Source organism: Aptenodytes patagonicus, chromosome W (genome assembly GCF_965638725.1).
Source record: "Aptenodytes patagonicus chromosome W, bAptPat1.pri.cur, whole genome shotgun sequence".
Lineage (NCBI taxonomy): Eukaryota > Metazoa > Chordata > Aves > Sphenisciformes > Spheniscidae > Aptenodytes > Aptenodytes patagonicus.
The window spans coordinates 47270948-47293892 of NC_134981.1; the positions used below are offsets into that span (position 1 = coordinate 47270948).

The window sequence follows — 22945 nt, forward strand, 5'->3', positions numbered from 1 at the left end:
TTTTTTTAAATTTGGTGACTAGGAGAGACATGCAGTCAAGGATTCCCCAAAATCAGGGGATGTTGTTGTAAGGAGGGGAGAGGCTCAAGTACATAACCTGAAAGGCTCTTAACTTGAATGAAATTCAAAGTATAACTTTCTGCCCTGGTGAACCATTTCATTTGTAGTTTATAAATCTAGCCTTTAATCAAGAACAATGCCAGACAGAGATGGAGATACAAGATAAAACCAATGAAGGATTTCTGTGAAACACTCAAGCAGAATATTAATTCTCCTTAAGTGGAAATGAAATGGCTGTACATTTTGCTTAAAGCAAGAAAAAGAAATTCCTTTTTGTCTTTGTTTCTTGCTCCTCCATTTTTCTCTGATCCTCTTATCTTCTGTTTACCAGCTTCTGTGTTTCAGTGTCTCTGGTGAGTAAGCTGGAATTTAAACAGTCATGGGGCTGCAAGAATGACTCAGCTTTCCCTGAAGCTGTGTTCCTGACAGCTCGAGCCATTGATCATACAGGTTTCCATTTGATGAAACAATAAGGGGTTTTTTTCATTGTTGTTGTTTATCTAGATGAGTCCTTTTGTAGTCTGGTCCCTTATAAATCAAGTATATTCTCGTGTCCAAAGAAGAACAACGAAGCTGGTGAAGGGTCTAGAACACGTCTCATGAAGAGCGGCTGAGGGGACTGGGGTTGTTTAGCCTGGAGAAAAGGAGGCTGAGGGGAGACCTCATCGTGCTCTACAACTACCTGAAAGGAGGTTGTAGCGAGGTGGGGGTCGGTCTCTTCTCCCAGGTAACAAGTGATAGGACGAGAGGAAAGGCCTCAAGTTGCACCAGGGGAGGTTTAGATTGGATATTAGGAAGAATTTCTTCACCGAAAGGGTTGTCAAGCATTGGAACAGGCTGCCCAGGGAAGTGGTTGAGTCACCATCCCTGGAGGTATTTAAAAGATGTGTAGATGTGGCACTTAGGGACATGGTTTAGTGGTGGATTTGGCAGTGTTAGGTTAATGGTTGGACATGATGATCTTAAGGGTCTTCTCCAACCTAAATGATTCTATGATTCAAGACATGAGAGTTTGACATCACTATTACAAGCTTCTAGTCTTACTTGTCTTTTGGTCTTTCCCTATCAGGATTTATAATTTTATTCACATTCAAGTGGCTATTTCCATCCTCTGCAAACTTCTGTGTGTGCTTTCTACTTAAGCTCTTTTTTTGGAATGTTTTTAGACAAATACTTTTACTATCAGAATTTTTTTTTTATGATCTTTATTACTATATGAGCCAGAATCTCCATTACTGAATAACTGGAACTTATATCAAGCAGAGTACTCATCTGAAAGAAAATGATTAAAAAGCAATTACTGAGATTCCACCAAATTTTTGGTCCAATCTAACTTCTGATTTAATTTATTTTGGTAGTACAGAAGGTCTGCTACAGTACTTTTTGATTCAAATTCACAAAGCCATCACCTGGAATATCTGGATGAAATGTAGGTAGTGGAATGATCCTCAGTGAAGTAGTACTGTATCCTTTGCTTTTTAAACCATCTCTTGAGGGAAAATGGAAGCAGTTCACTAATATAAAAATTTGCAGTGGTATTGTTTTTAAATAAAAACTAGAGCTGAGTCAATGTTGCAAAAAGGAAAAGTCTGGAAATATTCACTTGCTTTTAAAAAAATATTTACTTCAGCTTCATTAGATCTCTTCTGTGATTTGCTCTCTGATTTTGCTAAAATGAACATTCTAGCAAATAAATTTATCAGCAAAGTGGAAAAAAAAAAGAAAAAAGAATAGCCACTGAAAATGAGCTATTAATTTGTAAAAGTAAGATATCAGATTCCAAGGGTCATCCATCCACTTAGGAAAGAGGACTGTCTCTCTTTTCATTCAAAGAAAGCTAATCTGCTGGATGACTTATATTCAGTGAAATGAATGCACCAAAAAGCATTCTGAAAGTGCTGGGAGGAAACAAAGAGGAGAAGAAGCACTGATGGGCACAGAAAATTCACAAGGAAGAACACCAGCTGAATATATCTTGACAGCTGCTGGAACGATCTATGATGTGTCAATATTTTTCTGGCTATAAGAATGCAAATAATAATACCTCTCTAATACCTCTTAGCAGAAGGCTTCTCGTTATCTGCTTGGCTGACCTGTGTTCTCACCAGCTTTTGTTTTCTGATAACTAGGTCTTTATTTCTCTGTCTAAACTGGTAATCAAGGAAAATCAGGTTGAACAGGTGAATGGCTAGAGTACTTCATGCAAATCTATATCTTTATAAGGTATTGAGTAGTAAAATGGGTCTGGTAGGAGCATTTTTTTTCTGTCAAGGCAATATTTATTTCTCTTTCTTCATAATGAAAAGGGAGGGGACTTCCTAAAGGATAGTTCCTTACAGCATAAAAGTTTTGTGTCTCTGAATAAAGGGGGTAGGTTTTCCATTTCCCAAAGTCATGCACAGTCCTGGGAATGTGTAATGTGTTCCTGTCCTGAAATCTCCTCTGAGGACATGAGGAAAAGGTACCAGAATAGAGAGGTGTGGCAGGAAAATGAAAGAAATGCAGATATGAAAATTGTTTTTTCAGAACCATGGCTGTGTGTGGCATGGTATCTGGGTAAGATGACCCTTTCAAAAGGCACAAGACAAGTTTCAGATGAATGTCCATGATTCAGAGGGCGAAGGGAGCAGGTTTCAGGCTCACATGCTGAAAGACGGCAACTCAGAGCTAGCTGGGGTTCACAGCTAGTGCTTAAACAACAGCCTGAGTCTGCAGACCAAATTAGGAAGGTGTACAAGATTTTCTTCCTCTGTGACAGGACAGGGGTGTGAGCACTGATGAGCAGAGTGTGAAAGATGACCCAGAGCCAGTTGCATGGGAGGGAGCTCCAGCAGAAGTCACCACAGAGCACCTTAGCACTCAGGGAGATGCAAAGCTCATGCAAGAGATCTTGGGATAGCAGGAATGACATGGTTTACTTGTGGACCTTTTGTTAGGCTCTCTAGTTTAGACAAAATAAAATTCAAGCCCTGAAGAGAAAGACCTCAGCTGCAAGTGCTGAACACACTTTGATGCACTGGCTGGTGAAATGGACTTCAGTACAGTTTGCTAGAAAAGCTGAATTAGTTCAACACTAGATTTTGTCTTCCTAAGCCACTGCATGAAGTATCACCCTTCTAGATTTGTCAGTCTGTTTTGTTTCTTCCCAAAGTACTTATCTCTCACATTTTCTTTGGTTTTGACTCCTGATCTAAACCTGTGATTTTAGATGGGAAAAAGTGGAGTTCAAAACATCTGCTGCAAAGTGCATTTCGCTAGGCTGGAGAAAACCATTGCATTCTTTATTACAGGTCTGAAACATTATTGACTTCAGCACTAAAAGCAACTGTAAATTTCATAGGAGCTTCCTCTGCAAATCAGAATTAGCACTATTACACCAGTTGGTGCAACTCCTTCAGAACTCTTCAGTGTTTTTGTTTAAAACAGAAATAAACAAGGAAGCACAGGCTCAGGCCTTTAAAAGCTACAGAGAAGTTCACTCTTCAGGGAAAAATCAAACACAGATCCAGACTGCAGCTGGATGAGGAAACAGAAGGGACAACTGCTACTCCTTCACTTCAGATAGTCTGTGCTTAGCTGTGATTAGACACATAGGAAAGCCTCATGGTTGTTTTTTGCTGTGAGAAAAAGGTAAAGAAAACCATTGCATGTGGTGAAGTAGAAAGGCTACTGCTGTGCTCTCTTTCCCTTGCATTCTTCTTCTTTTTTTCTTTTTTTTTTTTTCATAAGGGTGTTCCTTTCCTCAAAGAGAGAAGGAGAGGGAGAAAGACTGTAAACTGTCCAAAAGGACCGTGAGAAAACAGGAAGCTTTGAAAAGTACAAGAGAAAGCAAGATGAAATCTATTTGCAGGCAGTTCCCGGGGGACATGTGAACCATTGTTAAGCAGGCTGTTCATACAGTTATATCCTTCCTTCTGCTGAGGAGGAGCTTGGTGCCAAAAGGCTGCTATCTGGTCATTGCCTTAACCCTCTGAATACCAGGCAGAAATACTTGCTCAAGTCTTTCAAGGGCTCTGCCAGAGAGGCAAGGGATGTTCCTAATGCCAAAGAGCAATTTCTGATTCTCTCTTTGCTTATAGTTAGGATCTCCACTCTGTTCAGGGGCATTGATGTTGATTCATACCCCTTCAGCCATAGGAGAAACTGGTTCACTGTGCTTACTTGTTTCTTTCCTCCTAGGAACATTGGGTGGGGAGAGAGAAGTAAAAAAAGTAAGAAAAACAGGTGTTCCTGTAGAGCTTTTGTTACTGGCTGGAAAACATACTGTTGGTACTCCAGTTCCTGGCTGGCTTTGCTTTTATTTTTTCAAAGTGAAATGTTTCAAAGTTATCAAAGCAAAATGAGGAAGTAAAAAAGATTCATTTTGACATTTTCCTATTAAAATTATCACTGAAAGCCATATTTTCCTATGACATTTTGAAGTTCTACATTTTTCAAGAGAAAATAATTCCATTTAAAATTTTTCATCCAGCTTTGCTTCTCAATGAAAGACTCCTTTTAAGAAAATATTTAATTCCATAAAGATGTTGGATGAAAGAGTTCTAGAAATTGCTTCCAGATCAATCTTCAGTTACTTAGGCATAAACTGGATAATACGCTCCACTCCATATTTATAGCCCTCTTAGAGCAGATCAAAGTTGGAATAAAACCTACAGCCTTTGACTTCACAAGGTATGACTACAATAATGAACCAGATAGGCAGCAAAAGGAACAGATGTAGTGTCCAATACTGAATAAGAATATAAACATTCTTAAGGAAGAAATTAGAGATGAGCACAGTCAAGAAAGCCAAAGCCTCAAAAGTTTATGGGGATGGGGGAGAAGAGGGGATGGAAAGGGAATGTCGGCCTCTGATGTGCTGGAGGGAGGTAGCAAACTGGAATTCCCAGAGGATCCTAAAAAGGCCAGATGGTCTCAGAGGCCGTTTCGTTAGGATACTGATGTCCTGCCCTGAATTTCAGTCTGGTAATTACATTTGGCCCATTCAAATCCTTTCTGCAGTTCAATTTTGCTGTGGCTTTCTTTGAGTCCTTCCCTGATCTGTTGCATAGCATCACTGTGTGAAGTTGTGGCTGCTGCTTTTCCATGGTCCTCTGCAGGGTGCACGAGTTGATCTATGTGTTTAGTTAGTGTTTCAAGCTATTAAGCACTTAGACTTCTGTTTGGATGGCTGTACTAAGCAAATGTCAGGTATGATTATTGTCCTCAAACTGCAGTGGTATTTAAATGCTCACTAAGTGGAAAAAAATATTTGAGGATGAAAGTTACTGATATTGAAGGGGAAGGGAGTAAATCACAGATATTTACCTCCATTATTTTGTGCTACCTAAGGAGAACCTGGATCAAGAAAGGAAACTAGACTGTTTTATGCTAATTTAAATATAACTGTAGAATGTGTTAGCAAGTCTTGTTTTTCTAATTCTACCATATCACCAGGTGATAACATCACAGAAATATCCAGTGGGTTTATGCCTCTGCTGCCAAAGGAGATACACTTACCTTGCATTTAAAGGGTTTAACATCAGAGTGAACAATCATGTGGGCCTTGAGAGTCTGCTTTTGCACAAAACTCTTGAAGCACAAATGGCATTGATAGGCTCTGATATTGGTGTGGATCAGGACATGTCGCTTCATGTTGGCCAGCAGAGTAAATTCCCGGCCACAAATTCCACATTTGTGCTCTTTCACACCCTGTAAGAAAAGAAAAAAAATCAGAAAATTCTGTAGATGGAATATTTTCTAGATAATTTCATCTTCAGTACAGCAATATATGAATTATTCATTCTGCAATAGCAAAGCAGGTAATAAATTATTTTGCTTTTAACATCATTTGCTAAAGTAATAGATACTTATGTATTTTTTCCTGGCAAATTCTTACAAGAATCTGAGAAGCAGAGAGTGAAAACAAAATGTAAGCTTAATGTAATAATGAGTTTTGTTTCCATCAGTAAGTTTACAAATCAGTGAGACGTAGTAGCAGAGCTTCTCTGTCCTACTCTGCTGCTTATGTAAAATATTGGTCAAATGTGTACACTTATTGACCAAGAATAAAAGCTAACCAGTTAAGAGACTAAAGTAGTGCCTGCCTATGGTAATTGAGTATCATTGGCTTCTAAAAAAGACCTGTCCCTGTTTTGAAGAAAGCTATAGAAAATAATCTGAAATAACTGAGAAGTATTCAAGCAATGCCACCAAATAAGGACGTACGTTACATTCAAGGAAGAGAAAAAACTATTTACTCTTAGTGGAACTTGCACTAACTCTAATGGAGTGACCCCATTTAATCTGGTGTTTACAGAGCATTTCTAGCACCCTGTATGCCATCTGGTCAATTTACTAATGCGTAATTCAATATTCTTGGTCACACCCATGTGGTCTAACTGCCAGCTCCTCAAAAAGTCATTTAGATGCTATGAAAATCAATGAATTTACCACTAAACACTTTAAGAGTTTAACTTGCTGAAGGTAATGAGGATTTACTAGTGAAGTGCTAAGAGCAATTACTCCTCCTGCAAGCCCCCATTACAAAGATGACTTGAAACAATCTCTACTTTTGTACCAGTAAGTGGTTTTCATAGTTAATTGCAAAACTAAAACTGTGAACACCAACAGCAACTCTAAGTGTCTGCTTATCTGATGTGAGGCTATATTTGGGCAGCTAAGTACTGTTAATTATGTTCACAGCTGCAGCTGTGGACAAAGAAGCAGAAGCTCTCTAAAGGCTCAAGGGCATTGCATTTCCTATGACAAAAAACTATCAAGTTTTGAATTAATAGAATTTTGCATGGTAAATCCAAAGACCAGGGAATCTCCAGAAAGAGCAGAAATTATAATAGTGTAGTAGGGAAGAACAAGCAAATGTGGAAGTAGAGGTGGTTGTTTTTTAAAAGAAAATGTGTCTATTAGACTAAAATGCTGTAGCTTTCTGGTTTTCATATAAAAGCCAACATTCAAGTGTTAAAGGAAAAAATATGCAAGACTGGAAGCAAATTTTTATAAAACGTGGGTTTTTGACTTGTCTTAATAACATTGCTGTAAAGGTGGATAAACTAATTTCAGACATTGTTGATTGGAACACACATATTTTTCCTATTTTTAAAGTGATCCTTTTGGATGTGTTCCAAAGCCTGCTCCTAGTCAAAACTGATACCACTGTCATTACTGACAGCAGTGGCAAGACTGCCACTTGATATGAATTGGCTGGGATTATGGTCCTGCTTGTCCACTTTTATTAACTGGCATTCTGGATAACATGCACAAAGGGGAATTTTTCTTAGGTTGTTTTTTTCCTTAAATGTCTCATTATAATGATTCTTCAAATTCTGATGAGTAATAATATACTTTCTTTTGCTGCATACATACAGCCTACTGCACATCCACCTACTTCCCAGTTAAGGGAAGCAAAGCAATAGATCTGTTTCTCAGTAGAAAATTTCTGTTAAAATTTCAGGGGGGTTAGACAGCTCTACGAAATTATATTATTTTACAGAAGGTCATTCTGAAGATAAAACCCAGAAACAGAGATGTGAATACAATTTTGGGAAGTAATACAGGTATTTTAATTTAACTCCTGTTTATAACAAAACATTTTTGCATGTACTTTCTTAAGACTGACAGAGACATCTAGCTTCTAGTATTGCCAGTGCTGTTGGGGCTTTTGCTCTGCATAAAATTCTCCCACTGGCAAAGGGCCAGCATGAGGCTCTATAGACTGATTACCTTCTTTCCAAGGAGATACGTGTATCTTTAGTAGTCTGTAATCCTTGTGCTACCTTCCAATGCAAGGTGACAGTGCAACTTGTGATGGCTTACCTTGTGAGTTAGGGAGTGTTGTTTGAGATGGTGAGGCTGCACAAACTCCATGCCGCATTCAGTGCAGATATACGGACGGATGTCTTTGTGCTTCATCATGTGGTTTTGCAGCTGACTTGGGTACTGGAAGGTCTTATCACATTCAGTGCAATTGTACTGTATAGGGCCACGGTGGGTTGTTAAGTGTCTCTTCAGCTGGGCCAAGGTTGGGAAGTCCAGACCACACTCCACACAAATGTTCTCTCGGCCACTCTCATGCTTAGACTCGTGTGCTTTCAGCTCGCTGGGATAGGCAAAACCTCTGCCACAGATCCTGCAGTTGTAAGGCTTGATGTCACTGTGTTGCATCATGTGTCTCTTAAGGTGACTGGTTTGAGTGAAAGCCTTGTGGCACACCTGGCACTTATGTGGCCTAGTGCCCTGGTGTGTCAACATATGCGTGTGCAAGTGGCTCAGCTGCTTGAAAAGTTTGCCACATCGGGTGCAAGCATGTGGCTTAATGCCGCTATGCCCCAAGATATGGGTGACCAAATTGTACTTGGATGTATAGGACTTCTCACACATGGGACATTGCCAGCGTTTCTGTTCACCCCCCACATCAACATAGTAGCTGTCATCTATCTGAAGGTTGACATCTACTCTTTCCACTTTCTGTTTATTTTCACCACTTCCTCTTACTTCAGCCCTCCTGAAGGGTGGCTCTGGAGGCCTTTTCATTTGAAAGGGGTTCCTGAAATGAAAATTTGGGGGCACAATAAAAGGAAACATTAAGCCAGGATGGACTTTAGGATAATAAGGGTAAGGAGCCTGCATGAATGCTGGGCTACTGGGCCATGCCATCTTAGGCTTCACTGGTTCTTGCTTAATGGGCTTGGCTCCAAAGTGCTCCAGAGTTCTGTAGAACTGAAAACCAAAGTTGCAGAGGTCGATCATCTGGGAACTGTATTTGGGCTGTACTGGCTGTTGAAACACCAAGGGGAGACTGGAAGAGCCTATATCATTGTGATCTTCAGGTCTGTCTGGTGGTGATGAGGAACCCTCAGGAGTGATAGAAGGAGGCATTTTTGTTGGCATGCTCTTGCGTTTCCGAGACCCTCCTTCCAAGGACCCCTGGAAAGTTTCCACGTCTCCAAGAGGAGGAGGGCCATAGTGGAAATGTGAGAGGTGTGGTCTGAATTCTTTACCAAATGGAGTCGTTCTGTGTGGCTTTGTAACAGGGCTCAGCGGCTGCAGGCAGCAGGAAAAGGGAGAGGCTCGTGTACTGTCCACATTAAAACTCGTTTCTTCATTCTTCATCATATTTAATTTTTTCTGTGTTGCCCAAATTCCTTAAAACAAACAAAAAAACCCCAAATCTCTTTTTTTCTTCCTGTTCTCCTGGGGTTAACATTTTATTGTCTAGTTTATTGGTTTGGAGGTTGTTGTTTTTTTAATTAAATGCAGCTAAGGATGTCTTAGGCCCATATAAGACAAATGCCTTTTAAAGCAGAATTAAATTGGCTAGTGGAGAACAAAGAAGCTTTGGTCTTCCTGTGGTAGAATTGGTGGTTTAAATCAAGTTTGACCCATACAACATCTTTGCAACATAAACATGCTGTACCATGACACACTACTTAGCAGATGAATCTGTATGGCAATGTTTCTGCTTAATTTAATTCAGCCAGGCTATTTGTGGGCAAAATCCTGTCCTTTGCTGTGCATGCACAGGCTCTAGAAATTGGTGGCGCATCTAAAGAATATGGCAATACAAACAATAATGTGCACATTTATTATGGCTGTGACATGAAAAGTCAAAGCCAAAAAATTTTAAACTTTTTTGTATCATTAACATGTGCTGCTGTGAGAGAAAACAATGGCCAAGTGATCTAAGGACACTGTGTACCATCAGGTTTTGCGCCATGTTTCCTGGCTTCTCTCACTTTGTATTGTAATAAGGCGGCAGAGATTAATTAGTTTTCTTTGTTTTAATCCCAGAGATATTTACCTGGCAGATTTGGGGGAGGAAAGGCCTTTGACCACTCTCTGAATTACTTTCAGTTTTGTAGACATAATCTAGGGTTTTGTTTGTTTGTTTCTAAACAGGTGGGCAAAACCCCCACTTTAAAACTAAATATAGAATTAATGTCAACAACCCCTCAGGTCTCCAGAGTAATTGGCACCTAAGAATGCTCTGATCCTTTCTATGGTACAGTGTGACAAGGCAGAATAATAATTGTCCTCTGGCAAAATTTTATATTCCACTGATTGTACAGGGAGCTTCTTCTGAATTTGGGGTTAATCTAAAATATTGATTATGAATTTTGGTTCATCTTAAATAAGGCTTCTACCTTTTGCCTTGGCTCTCTAGGGATGCACTTATCTGAAAGTGTGTGTGTGTGTGTCTGTGTGTCTGTGTACATGCATCTGTCCAACCAGGTGGAGGTTAGGTTGGAAAACTAGACATACTTTCCCTCTGTTACCTGTGACATGTTGATGCTATTTATAAAACCATTCTTGGAAATATTGAGTGGAGAGCATGAAGGTGGTTAGAGTATTAAAGACACTCCTGTTTCATTTCAGGAAGCTCTGTGCTGGACAAATCTGCTTCTAAAGATAGATAAAAGCACATCTCTCTGACCTAGTTAGTCTGTGGACGAGAGAAGGCATCTTAAAAACCTGCTTGCAAACAGATTACTTCCTTCTAATAGGGTAGACTGTGGAATTATCTTTGAGATACTGTGTGAAGCCAAAGGCTCAGTGACAAAACTTTAAGATGGAAACTTTAGACAAAGGGATCAATCAATGCACAAAGAAGGAATAGTAATTGAAGTGAAAATTGTAGGATCTCTAAAATGATGACTCTAAAAACACCTGTGATAGGGCAAAAGCCTAAAAAAAAAATGCTTAAAACTGGGATAAGTATCTAATAATTATACCAGGATGTGACTTTCAGTCCCTAGCTCATTGATTGGCAGTAGTGTGTATACACACACACACACGCGCACACACACTCTATATATACAAATATATATGTGTGTCTATGCGTGTGTATATATATAAAAAAATATATATAAGCGCGCGCGCGTGTGTGTGTGTTCCATCAGAGAGGATTGTTAGGGAGTATGCATTTTGTTATGTTTCCTTGTCACCTTAACTCCCTGGGCAAAATAAGGAACAGTTAGATCTTGAAGATTCTTTGGGTACAAAGGATTGACTTATTAAAAAGGGAGAAGGGGAAGGGAATCCTCTGAATACCAAAAAAGACTCTACTTCTTTCCAAAAGGGAAAAAAAGTTTTTCAAAATTCATCTTGAGCAATGTTAAACTCGCACAATTTGAACATAAAATATGCCTGTAGACCAAAATCTCCCCTTCAAAGTATGGACCTGTCCTTCAAATGTCTTTCATCTTGTGTATCTGGCTTTGTTAGATTATTGAAATGCTGCCAAAAATACACAGAAGTGACAGCGTGTTGTGTCTAATTGCTCTCTTGTCTCTTGGCTGCCGGTTCCTCCCTTCTTCCACAGCCTGTTTTATGCAAAATTTCAGTCTATCTGGAACACGAAGTTATGGCAGAGGCTGTAGAACTGCTTGAAATTACTAGAAATAAATAATTTCCTTGCACTACTAACCTTTGGTTGCTTTCACTGAGCGTATAGTTTTATTCCACTGTCCACAGTTACACATATCACGGGACCAAGCCTACAAGGGAAAGCGTTTAAACAGTCAGTGACCAGCTCAGTCAGAGAGGTGCTGTATAATCCAACAAAAGGGCACCTAAAAGAGGAGGGAAAGTACAGATTTACAGTCTAAATATTGCTGCTTTTTTTTCCCTTCAAACTGCCAAGCCCCATGATGTAGAAATTCATCAAGGAAAGATTAAATCTAGCCTCTCTTCTCATCTCCTTTCATGTTGGTAGCAAACCCTTGCTAATTTGAATGGAGGCATGATCTTCACATTAATCAGAACTTAATTCCATAAAAATGTGAGTCCTGAGGAAACCATAGAAGAGACTGCAGATTTGACCACCATGCGAGAAATAGATAAGGAGCAGTCCCTTCTTTAAATAACTTCAGTAGATAACTTTAAAGCTTTTAATAGCACAGTTCCCCATTAATTTTGTTCTATCTGACTCTGGAGTAGCTGATCTCATTTTAGTACTCAACAATAAATAAGGGGGGTTGAAGTGAAGGATTTTTGTATTAAATATCTCCTGGGGACCTTTTGTCTTTCCTATATAAGCACTTTAAAACTTCTTTCTTTCTCCAGCACCTAGTTATTTAAGATGGAATGCTATCTAGTGCAGCGGTGTGTGATTCTAAACATTTAGTTTAAACCTGGATAGACATTAAAAATTCTAGCTTTTATCAGCAGTATTTCAGCTTTTCAGTTTTGAAAACTTGGTCTGGAAACCTCACTGAGACAGATGTTTCCATGCTATGTTGGCACTTAAACATAAAAAAACCCTAAACCTCCAGAGCTTATAAAAAAGTTAATTTCTTTAGAACAGACAAGCATCCTCACAGTTTCTTTCTTTATGTAAATAAGTATATTTGGAAATACACTATTTTGAAAAATAGAACCACAAATAATCTCTCTCCCTGCCCTTTTAAAAAAGAAAAGAAAGGCTACAGTGAGTTCAGGTAGTTGTTGAGGTATTTCCAAAGTAGAATATCTATGCAGCAGCTAATAATGTTGTTAACTTCCATGAAAGGGGAAGAGAGTTTAACACAGAATATGAATCACCATTTACTTTCTCATTTCCACTCATCGTATTTCTACAGACAAAGGATTTTTAAAAAAGTACGTGTCATGCTATTCACTCTACAAGCATACACATTGTTATAGTCCCCAGTTAATATTCTGTACTGATGTCAACAGCAAAATTTCTTTAGACTTCAATAGAACCAAGGTTCTGCTTCCAGTATGAAAGTGCCTTCTATCTATAGAATAAATATAAGCTCAGCAATAAAAATGGGAGGTTATGAAGTTGCTCCAGCTTAAACACTGACTACTACTGTTCTGATTTTGCTCTTGGGCAACACAGTGGTAAAAACTGAAATGAGACCAAGATGAGTGAAAGTGATATGTACCCTCTGACAAACAGGCTACTTTATTATGAGGTTTGCACTTGTGTTTTCTATTTCAAAAGATGAAACAGAGGAAAGTGTAGGAAGGCTAAAGGTGGCTGAATAGGCTGAACAGCTGCTCTTGGCTGGAAGAGAAATTCCGTGTTTAAATGAACATATATGACTGTAGAAACTGTGCACTCTGAGTAGATTTCTGCTCTCCTCTTGAGGCCTGAAATATTGGCATAAGGAAAGAATGAAATCTAACAGCTGTTTCTGCACAGGATGTGGTGAGGATCAGTGACAAATTACACACTATTACATTTCTTGAGCTAAAGTTGAGCAGTTGGAGAGCTCCAGCCTTATTGAACAACCAGCTGTTTTTTCTAGTCACTGACTTTTGTAAACTCTTATTATAGAGGTGGTTATGCTTGTCTTAATAGGTTTAATGGGATCTCCTTCATTCAGTTCACCCTTCAGTATAGTTTTTGGTTTTAAATGTATTCAGTCATACAGCTGTTGAACTAAACACCAAAGTCTTCACTTAGTTTTCACTCAGTCGCTATTTATGCAAAACTTGCATCAGTCTCGGGATCTGACCAAAGGGGCTTCACTATGCTGAATTAATCTCATTTCATCAGCAAAGCAGTGTTCCCTACTGAATCTACACTGCTTTGAGGTATTTTTCAGACTTTGAAAATGCCAGGAATACCTGTACAAACATGAATGTATCCATCACTGGTAACCAAGTATTTTCAGTTAGTACACATCTGATCAATTTTCCCTGCTAGTTTCCTTCAGTGGCAACATGAGCCCTTCATAAGCCCCTTTTTTCTTTCTCTTCTGCTTGTTTTCATGTCTTCTTTCATGCTGCTTCCTGTGTGTGAGTGAAGTCCCACAATAATGTTGCCATTCCCCATTTCCTTTTCTATTGGGAGTTTCATAATTTCAGAGAGTTGGAAAATAATCAAGAGGATTTTTTTTTTCATCTCTAATTTTCAAGTGTATCTTGTCTGTTTTGCTGGTTTTATGGCCTGTCTTGAGTAAGAAGTTGGACTAGATGATGATAATGTTCCATATCTGTAAAATCCATGCATCTGCTTGTCATTTGTACAGTCAGATTTTTGTTTGTAGGTGCTGCCTTGGTGAATTATGCAGAAGCTGTAAATATGCTCAAAAGATTTAGAGTTATTTCAATACTAAGCTCTCTAGATATTAGTTCAAACTGCCATTGTTATTCTATAATGGGTTATTTGTACAGTTTTTATCAAATTAAGGCATTTTATTTACTCTAGGCTTGAGTGACTATAGTCATTAGAGGAGGGCAGGAGGTAAAAGATCATGTTCAAATCCATACCAGAACTTCTCTAAAATCAGTGTCAACCCTACTCTCTTATTCTTTAGAGAAGTCCGTGCAAGGTGTGTTTTCCATCCGTTTTCTCCAGGCATCAATAGCCACATTTCAAGCACACAAATTTGAAAAATGGACTCCATTAACATATACTGAGTGTATGTTAATATACTCAAGCTGAGTATATGTTATATATAAACTAAGTATATGTTAACATACCCAAATCAGCCTTGAAGTCTTTATGCTACATTATTTGAAGCGAACCTAAAAGATGATTTACATTTTAAATGAAGAGAGCACTTATTCTGCTACAGTGTGGAGCTGGGAGAAGGCAGAAATTTGGACTGCTTTGCAAAAATAAGCATGGATTTAGGGAAAGTATCCAAAATCAATGAGTGAGGATACTGATTAGGGAGACACAAATGTTAGGGAGGCTTTAAAAAAACAGGCCTAAGCTGGGAATAATAGACTGTGGAGTTTAGTCAGATCTTTTCCAATACCACTTCTACAAACATTTTTTTCTCTCTCTCACATGCATGTAGACCTTGTGTCAAATGAAATCCATGATTTAATCATCAGCTTAATTGTCTTCTGAGATAAGACTTCTTGTCCCATACTTTTTATGAGGCAGAGATGTCTGCTGAAATGGAGAACGCTATCATGATAAAGGTAATTCTCTTCCCCTTTTGGATTACCATCATTAATAGAATTGGAATTGGAAACAAGTAAACAATTGTTCATGAAAATGATCTGGAATGACTGTAAATGAGAAGCGGACCAGATCAGGTGTTTTCTTCCTGCATTAGTATGATAGTACTGAGGAGCTCGGTGTCTTTTCACTTCTCCCTGGGAAATTACCTTCATCTGCTGATATCAGGCTTCAGGATAAAACAACTTCTTTCCAACAGCAAACGCTTGGTAAAGTAAAACTGATGATAACCTTGGTAACTTTTCCTAGGGCATAATTCAGAGCTCACTAAGGCTTATGGGAAGACTTCCAATGAACTCTGAAACTAATCCTTCCCAAATTTCCTTGTAATTTGTTATGGGCTCTGTTGTCCAATGAGATATGATCCCATCTATGCCATGACCAAAATTTGATACTTTTGACAAATTTGTTGTATAAATATGGAAAAAAATACCTTATATCCTGAGACAATATGTTAACAGATGGTAATCTTTGCAGACAAACTTAATGGAAATCATACAATTACACACCTAAGAAGCTTAATTGATTAAAAAATCTGAAATGTTTAAACAGCTTAACATGACACAGTAGACAGATGCAACAAGCAATGAACTTTCAAAGATATCTCATATATTAAATAATCCTTATTTTTTTCCCTTGCTTCATGTTTGAGGTTCGATCATTTTAGATATTCCGTCTGCTTTAAGGGCTTCCTATGCAGTGTAGCTGCATTCATATTGTCTAGGAGATGATACCAATATGAAGAAATGGGTCTTCTCTCAAAAAGCTGTGCAAGAGAAATACCTTCCCTGGGAATATTTGTTATTCCCAAATTTTAACATTTTAACTTATATCATTTTTGTTTTATTTTAGCTGGGAAATACAGATGTTTAGGAAACATACCCACTTGCCTGCACTGCTTACAGAGTGGCTTTTGGAATCATCTTGGATAAATGTGTAATTTCTTTTTCTACTCTATTTTCAGGGAGCAAGACACTATAAGCACTTTTACAGGAGTATAGTTACTTTGGTATTTCTTGTAATAGAGAAAATGCTTAAAATAATATCAAAATGAATGCACATTCACTTTTCTATAACTTACAGATAATTTTTGTTTTGATAGTTATTGAAAATGTTAAACTAGATTCTGAGATTTCCTCCGCTGACAATCTGGAGCAGTCCCACCACTTACGCTGCCAAAGCTGGGGCACTGTTGGTGGCATCAGATATGCTTATAGAGTGGGTTATGGCATAATTTGCTTTTCAATGGTGGCATTTATTAGATTTTTAAAAAAATTGCCTGGTGCTGTAGTAAGGTAGCTGTAGATATTTTTCTTCTCTCCAGTATGAGTGCTCTTTTCTCAGTTTAGCATAATGGTTTGCTATCCCTCTCATTGCTTTTATGTGTGCTCTGTCCTTAGTTTAGCAAAACCTTTGCTATCATTCCCATTACTTTTTTGTTGCCTAACAAGACAGTTGGGTGTTTCTTCTTAAAGTACCCTGAAACCCATGTGTACTGTAAGTCATTTCACTTATGCCCCACTTTCCATCTCCCCATCACTCCCTGAACAGCTGATGCCATCCTGCTTAAATTTCTCCCAGCTTTTGAAACTGATCTTTTGCCACTGCAAAGCTGGATCATTTTTTCTGATAACCCTTGAACTGCATAGTCTTAATTGCTTACATTTTTTTTAATGTACAAGCAGGCTAACCAGCATGTGGCACTCAGCTGTTTTTGAAGGCGCTCCTGTGTTCATGTCAAGAATAAATTGTCTTAGGTACCCCAGACTAGTTTCATCTGTTTTGAAAAGAAAACAAAAAAGCAAGGCTGAGTGCTGAGAGCTTTTGTCCAGAAAGTGAGTATAGGTCTGAGTTTAGGCTGAGTATATTCCAGGCCTAGAAAAGTACCTTAACAAATTGCACTCACCCATACTGGACCCTGAGTCCCTTCTTCTGGAGCTTTGGCACTGCAGAGAAAGGGTTACCAGGAAGAATGAACTGAAAGGAGCCTGACTTCGTAGCCAAGCCATAAGTGCAATCACACAGGAGGGTGAAGTACTTTTGTGAACGTTCAATAAACCTGCAGAAGTGACACCTGGAGTGGGGCCCAGACCTATCTCTAGAGAGGATGGAGTCTGCAGCCCCTAACTACCCCGTCTGTCTTCTCTCTGCTCCCTGCCCCTTGGCACTTGCATTTTTGGCTGCATAATGGCCCAGCTCCAGCCAAAGGAGAGCAGGGTTACCCTCACAGCCCAGGGCTCTAGTTAGGGCACTCCCTTAAGAGGCTAGAGATGGGGGTCCAAATCCCTCAGGGGGGAGGAAGGAAATGAATCAGTCTCCCACTTCATGGCTGTTATATTTTACACTGAATTTGATGCCGTTAGTGTATATTCTGTTTCATATAAATATTCTTACAGGACTGGGTCCCCATTTGGGCATGGGTATACTGAATTTCCAGATCCTGCCCAGACTTCAGTGCTGACAAGACCAGATTGGCCAGGATGGTGACATCAGGAGCACACGCAAAGCTTAACTGGAACCAGCAGACCAGGTGGAAATGCAATTTCATCCTGCCCTCACTATTTATTAGAATGAACGATGGGTTGGCAAGCTCAGTTAATTACTCAATTAAACAATGGCAGTAATTCATCCTAAGTAACTGTCGTAATTCATAGAATCATAGAATAGTTTGGGTTGGAAGGGACCTTTAAAGGTCATCTAGTCCAACCCCTCCCTGCAATGAGCTCAGGTTCAACTAGCTCAGGTTGCTCAGAGCCCTGTCCAACCTGACCCTGAATGGTTCCAGAGATGGGGCATCTACCACCTCTCTGGGCAACCTGTGCCAGTGTTTCACCACCCTCAGCGTAAAGAAATTTCTTCCTTATATCTAGTCTAAATCTACCCCCCTTTAGTTTAAAAACATTACCCCTTGTCCTATCGCTACAGGCTCTGCTAAAGGGTTTGTCCCCATCTTTCTTATAAGCCCCCCATTAAGTACTGAAAGGCCACAATAAGGTCTCCCCGGAGCCTTCTCTTCTCTAGGCTGAACAACCCCAACTCTCTCAGCCTTTCTTCAGAGGAGAGGTGCTCCAGCCCTCTCAACATTTTTGTGGCCCTCCTCTGGACCCACTCCAACAGGTCTATGTCTTTCCTGTGCTGAGGGCCCCAGCGCTGGACGCAGTACTCCAGGTGGGGTCTCACAAGAGTGGAGTAGAGGAGGAGAATCACGTCCCTTGACCTGCTGGCCACGCTTCTTTTGATGCAGCCCAGGATACGATTGGCCTTCTGGGCTGTGAGCGCACATTGCTGGCTCATGTCCAGCTTTTCATCCACCAGTACCCCCAAGTCCTTCTCGGCAGGGCTGCTCTCAATCCCTTCATCCCCCAGCCTGTACTGATACCGAGGGTTGCCCCGACCCAGGGGCAGGACCTTGCACTTGGCCTTGTTGAACCTCATGAGGTTCACACGGGCCCACTTCTCAAGCTTGTCCAGGTCCCTCTGGATGGCATCCCGTCCCTCTGGCATGTCAACCGCACCACTTGGTGTCACCTGCAGACTTGCTGAGGGTGCACTCGATCCCACTGTCTATGTCATTGATGAAGATATTAAACAGTACCGGTCCCAATATGGACCCCTGCGGGACACCACTCGTCACTGATCTCCATCCGGACATTGAGCCGTTGACCATGTCCTGGTTTCGGCAGGGATAGAGTTAATTTCCTTCCTAGTAGCTGGTACAGTGCTGTGTTTTGGATTTAGGATGAGAACAAAGTTGATAACGCACCGATGTTTTAGTTGTTGCTAGGTAATGCTTACACTAGCCAAGGACTTTTTAGTTTCCCATGCTACCCTCTGGATGCAACCATCCAGACAATTCCTCATCCACCAAACAGTCCACCCATCAAATCCATACCTCTCCAGTTTAGAGAGAAGGATGTTGTGGGGGACCGTGTCAAAGGCCTCACAGAGGTCCAGATAGATGACAACCATAGCTCTTCCCTTGTCCACTGATGTGGACACTCCATCATAGAAGGCCACTAGGTTGGTCAGGCAGGACTTGCCCTTGGTGATGCCATGCTGGCTGCCTCGAATCCCCTCCCTGTCCTCCATGTGCCTTAGCATCGCTTCCAGGAGGATCTGTTCCATGATGTTCCCAGGCACAGAGGTGAGGCTGACAGGTCGGTAGTTCCCAGGGTCCTCCTTGCTACCCTTTTTAAAAATGGGTGCAATGTTTCCCTTTTTCCAATCACCAGGGACTTCACCTGACTGCCATGGCTTTTCAAATATGGTGGAGATTGGCTTGGCAACTACATCTGCCAGTTCCCTCAGGACTCTGGGATGCATCTCATCAGGTCCCATAGACTTGTGCATGTTCAGGTTCCTCAGGTGGTTTCAAACCTGATCTTCTCTTACAGCGGGAGGGACTTTGCTCCTCCAGTCCCCATCTTGCGGTCCATCCACTCGAGAGGTGTGGGAAGAAAGGTTGCCAGTGAAGACTGAGGCAAAAAAGTTGTTGAGTACCTCAGCCTTCTCCTCGTCCATTGTTACCAGTTTGCCAGTCGTGCTCATCGGGGGGGGGGGGTACACTTTCTTTGACCCTCCTTTTCTGGCTGACATGCCTGTAGAAGCCCTTCTTATTATGCTTTGCGTCCCTTGCCAAGTTCAGTTCCAGCCGCGCCTTGGCCTTCCTGACCCCATCCCTACACAACCGGGCAGCGTCCCTATACTCTTCCCAGGATACCTGTCCCTGCTTCCACTGCCTGTGCATTTCCTTCTTGCCCTTTAGTTTGACCAGCAGGTCTCCACTCATCCATGCTGGTCTCTTGCCTTCCTTTCCTGATTTCTTACACCTGGGGATTGAGAGCTCTTGCGCTCTATGGAAAGCATCCTTAAAGGTCTGCCAGCTCTGTTCTGCTCCCTTGTCCCTGAGGGAAGTTTCCCGGGGGGTCCCATTGACTAACTCCTTGAACAGCTGGAAGTTTGCTTTCCTAAAATTCAGGGTCCTGACTTTACTCTTCGCCTGACCCATATCCTTCAGGACTGCCAACTCCACCAGTGCATGATCACTGCAGCCCAGGCTGCCTCCAGTCTTGACGTCACCGATTAGCTCACTTGCATTGGTGACCAACAGGTCCAGTAACACATCCCCTCTTGTAGGGCTGTCTATTACCTGGCCTAAGAAGTTATCCTCAATGCATTCCAGGAGTCTCCTGGATTGCCTACAGCTCACCGTGCTACTTTTCCAGCAGATGTTGGGGTGGTTGAAGTCCCCCAGCAGGACGAGAGCCTGTGAGTGCGATGCTTCCTGTAGTTGGAGTAAGAAGGCTTCGTCAATAGGCTCCCCTTGATCGGGCAGCCTGTAGTAAACACCAACCACAAGGTTCCCTTTGTTGCCTCGGTCTCTAATTCTTACCCATAAGCTTTCAACCTGCTCATGTCTATTCTTGAGAGACAGCTCTTCACAGTCTATCCATTTCTTGATGTAGAGGGCAAACCCTCTGCCCCTCCTTCCTCGCCTGTCCCTTCTGAACAGCCTGTAGCCATCGATAGCCGCACTCCAGTCATGGGATTCGTCCCACCAAGTTTCAGTAATGGCAACTAGGTCGTTCTCTCCCTGGCATCATCCACATTGTACTGAAATCATTATGGAAAATCTGGGGTGTAGTTGAGAACAAGATTTAGGATTTGGCTGTTATGAGGTGATGCCAATAAGACAAATTTCTTCCTTTTCTTAAGTGGATAAAGAGCTCTCATGTCAGAGGCTGGAACCATGAATCTGCCCCTGCCTTTATAAAGTATGTGGAGTCACTTTAATCACTGTTGATAGAAGTCCTATCACTCCATCCCTGTTTCCTGTCTACTTCCATATCTGCCACTGCAAATTAAAATAGTGCATTTTTGGCAATCCGATGTATTAAATAATTTTTCCTCTGGAATATTAAAAAATTGCACTAATGCAGTTTTAGGATTTTTTTTTTCCTCACCATTCAGATATTATGAGACATGGTGAACTGAAGAACAAATAAATAATATAAATATAAGAAGGGATCTGGTGGTAAAATAGTAATATTGAAGTCCTTGAAAGAACACTTTGGACAGAATCTTTCTACCTCCAAAGCACAATCATTAAACACTATACAGTGAAGTGGAGAGAGAGGGTTTTTGAGCTGTGCAGTAGCATTATTTTAAAACAAATAACAGAGCTATGCAGAACACCCAGAATTAGAATGATCAAAAAAAGCATGCCCTTCCATGACCCTCATGCTGTCCTGCTTGGGGTGTTGTTTTGAAAGTAAACCTTTCAATGGCATTCATGACCTTCAAAAAGGAAATAGATTAGCTTTCCTTCCTACTATAGTCCCAGTGTCGTTATCACTTCTATGGAGGCCAGAGAGATGGTCTGGTCTCCTCCCACCTCTTTATCTTAAAGGGTAGCTGAGGGCCACCTTCAGCCTTGGTTCTTCAAGCCAGCCCACTGACATGCTCCCACACCATTAGAAGTTAATGTATGGGAAAGCAATTGCACCTTCTGAGCATTGTATGTGTAAAGCAACAGGTAAGTACCAGGTAAAATGTGTGCATATGCTTGGAGAAGGGCGGAGGAGAAGAGGATTGTATGGGAGAGTTTTCATATAAAGTCTCCAAAACAGATTAATTTTTTAATGAAAGTCTAGTTTTACTTAAACATGGGGAGTATTGTTAGTCTTCAGCAGGACCAAGATTTTGCTTTTTGTGTTTATTTTGCTTTCTGTGTTTATTTTGCTTTCAATTATTTGTTTCACACAGTTCAAAACTCATAGTGAAACTGAAGGTTGCTGAAGTGGTAGGTATCGTGTTCCAGTAAGACATGCTATATCCTACAAGAACCAAAAGAAGAGGATTTCATCCAGAAATTGACAGAATTAGGAAAAATGTATCTGCTACTGAACACTTCTCTTGGTGTCCAGTTCCTTAAAATGAATTACCAGATGCTTTCCTAGTCATTTCAGAAAGATTAATAAATTTGGTTTCAGCTGAAGTTTGAGCAGACTTCTTACTGAAAAAGCTGCTTGGCTGAAAAGACTAATTAATCCCTGTTAACCTCTATTACTTATTTGCAATTAAGCTGTCTCAGTAGTGACTTAGTCATTTCCCTCTGAACAGAAGTTCAATAGGAAACACAGCAAAAGAATTAGAGATGTCAGTGCCATTCCTAGGACACCACTGTATTTATCCCGTTGATACCCAAACAAGAGTAGAAAAAACTAAGAAGCATGGGCAATGAGACAGTTAAAAATGGTTCTTAAGGCAAATTACTGGGGCATTGGGAGGAAACTACTTTTGATATGTCTGCACTGTGATTAAGGAGCTCTGCTTTCCAGACCGCCACAGCATAAAATATGTCTTAAAGCATTCAAACCATGCTGAACTAAAATATGTGTTTATTGTTCAGAAAAAAGATCACCTTCACATACATCTCACAGTTGCATCGAAATGAGGGTTCATTTTTTAAAATAAATTTATTTTATTTTGTTTAAAGAGCAATGTGCTTAGTTCTTCAGTTCCAGCATAAAATGGTATTTTTTGACTGATCATATGAAGTGCCTGCAAGGAAGTAATTTAAGGTAACTTCCTCTCTGGCTTTGCCCTTCACCTGTGATGCCAAACTTGAATCTTCGCATTGACTGAACAGCAAGAAGTAAATACTTTCCCTCTCTGATCCCCAAAATGCATCCTGTATATAGCACTTAATTATTCTGTTAACTTCTAAAAAGTTTTAAAAATAAGCATTAGTTTGTTGCGACAACTAAAGGAAATCTGAAATTTAAAAAAAATTTTATATTGCTTCTGTGATTTTGATCATTTGGAAAACAAACCTCTATGTAAATCAACTAACAGGGAGAAATTCCTGAGATTAATTATTTTAAATTGAAACAGATTTAAAAATGCCAGTTTTACGGAATTCAATAAACTAGCATACAGAGTGGGAATGGCAGATCAGACTTA

At 40.3% G+C, this 22945-nt stretch overlaps 1 protein-coding gene across 1 annotated transcript in view; it reads right to left on the reverse strand.

Moving 5' to 3' along the window:
- The window catches only part of LOC143171936 (zinc finger protein 366-like), a 36007-nt gene that overhangs the window by 6672 nt on the left and 6390 nt on the right, over positions 1-22945 (reverse strand). Inside the window, exons 2-4 of the mRNA XM_076361123.1 lie at positions 11483-11552; positions 7873-9200; positions 5560-5751 (exon numbers count right to left, since the gene is read on the reverse strand). Coding sequence (XP_076217238.1) covers positions 5560-5751; positions 7873-9200; positions 11483-11537 — 1575 coding nt within the window. The 5' untranslated portion in view covers positions 11538-11552. The remainder of the gene's footprint in view (positions 1-5559; positions 5752-7872; positions 9201-11482; positions 11553-22945) is intronic.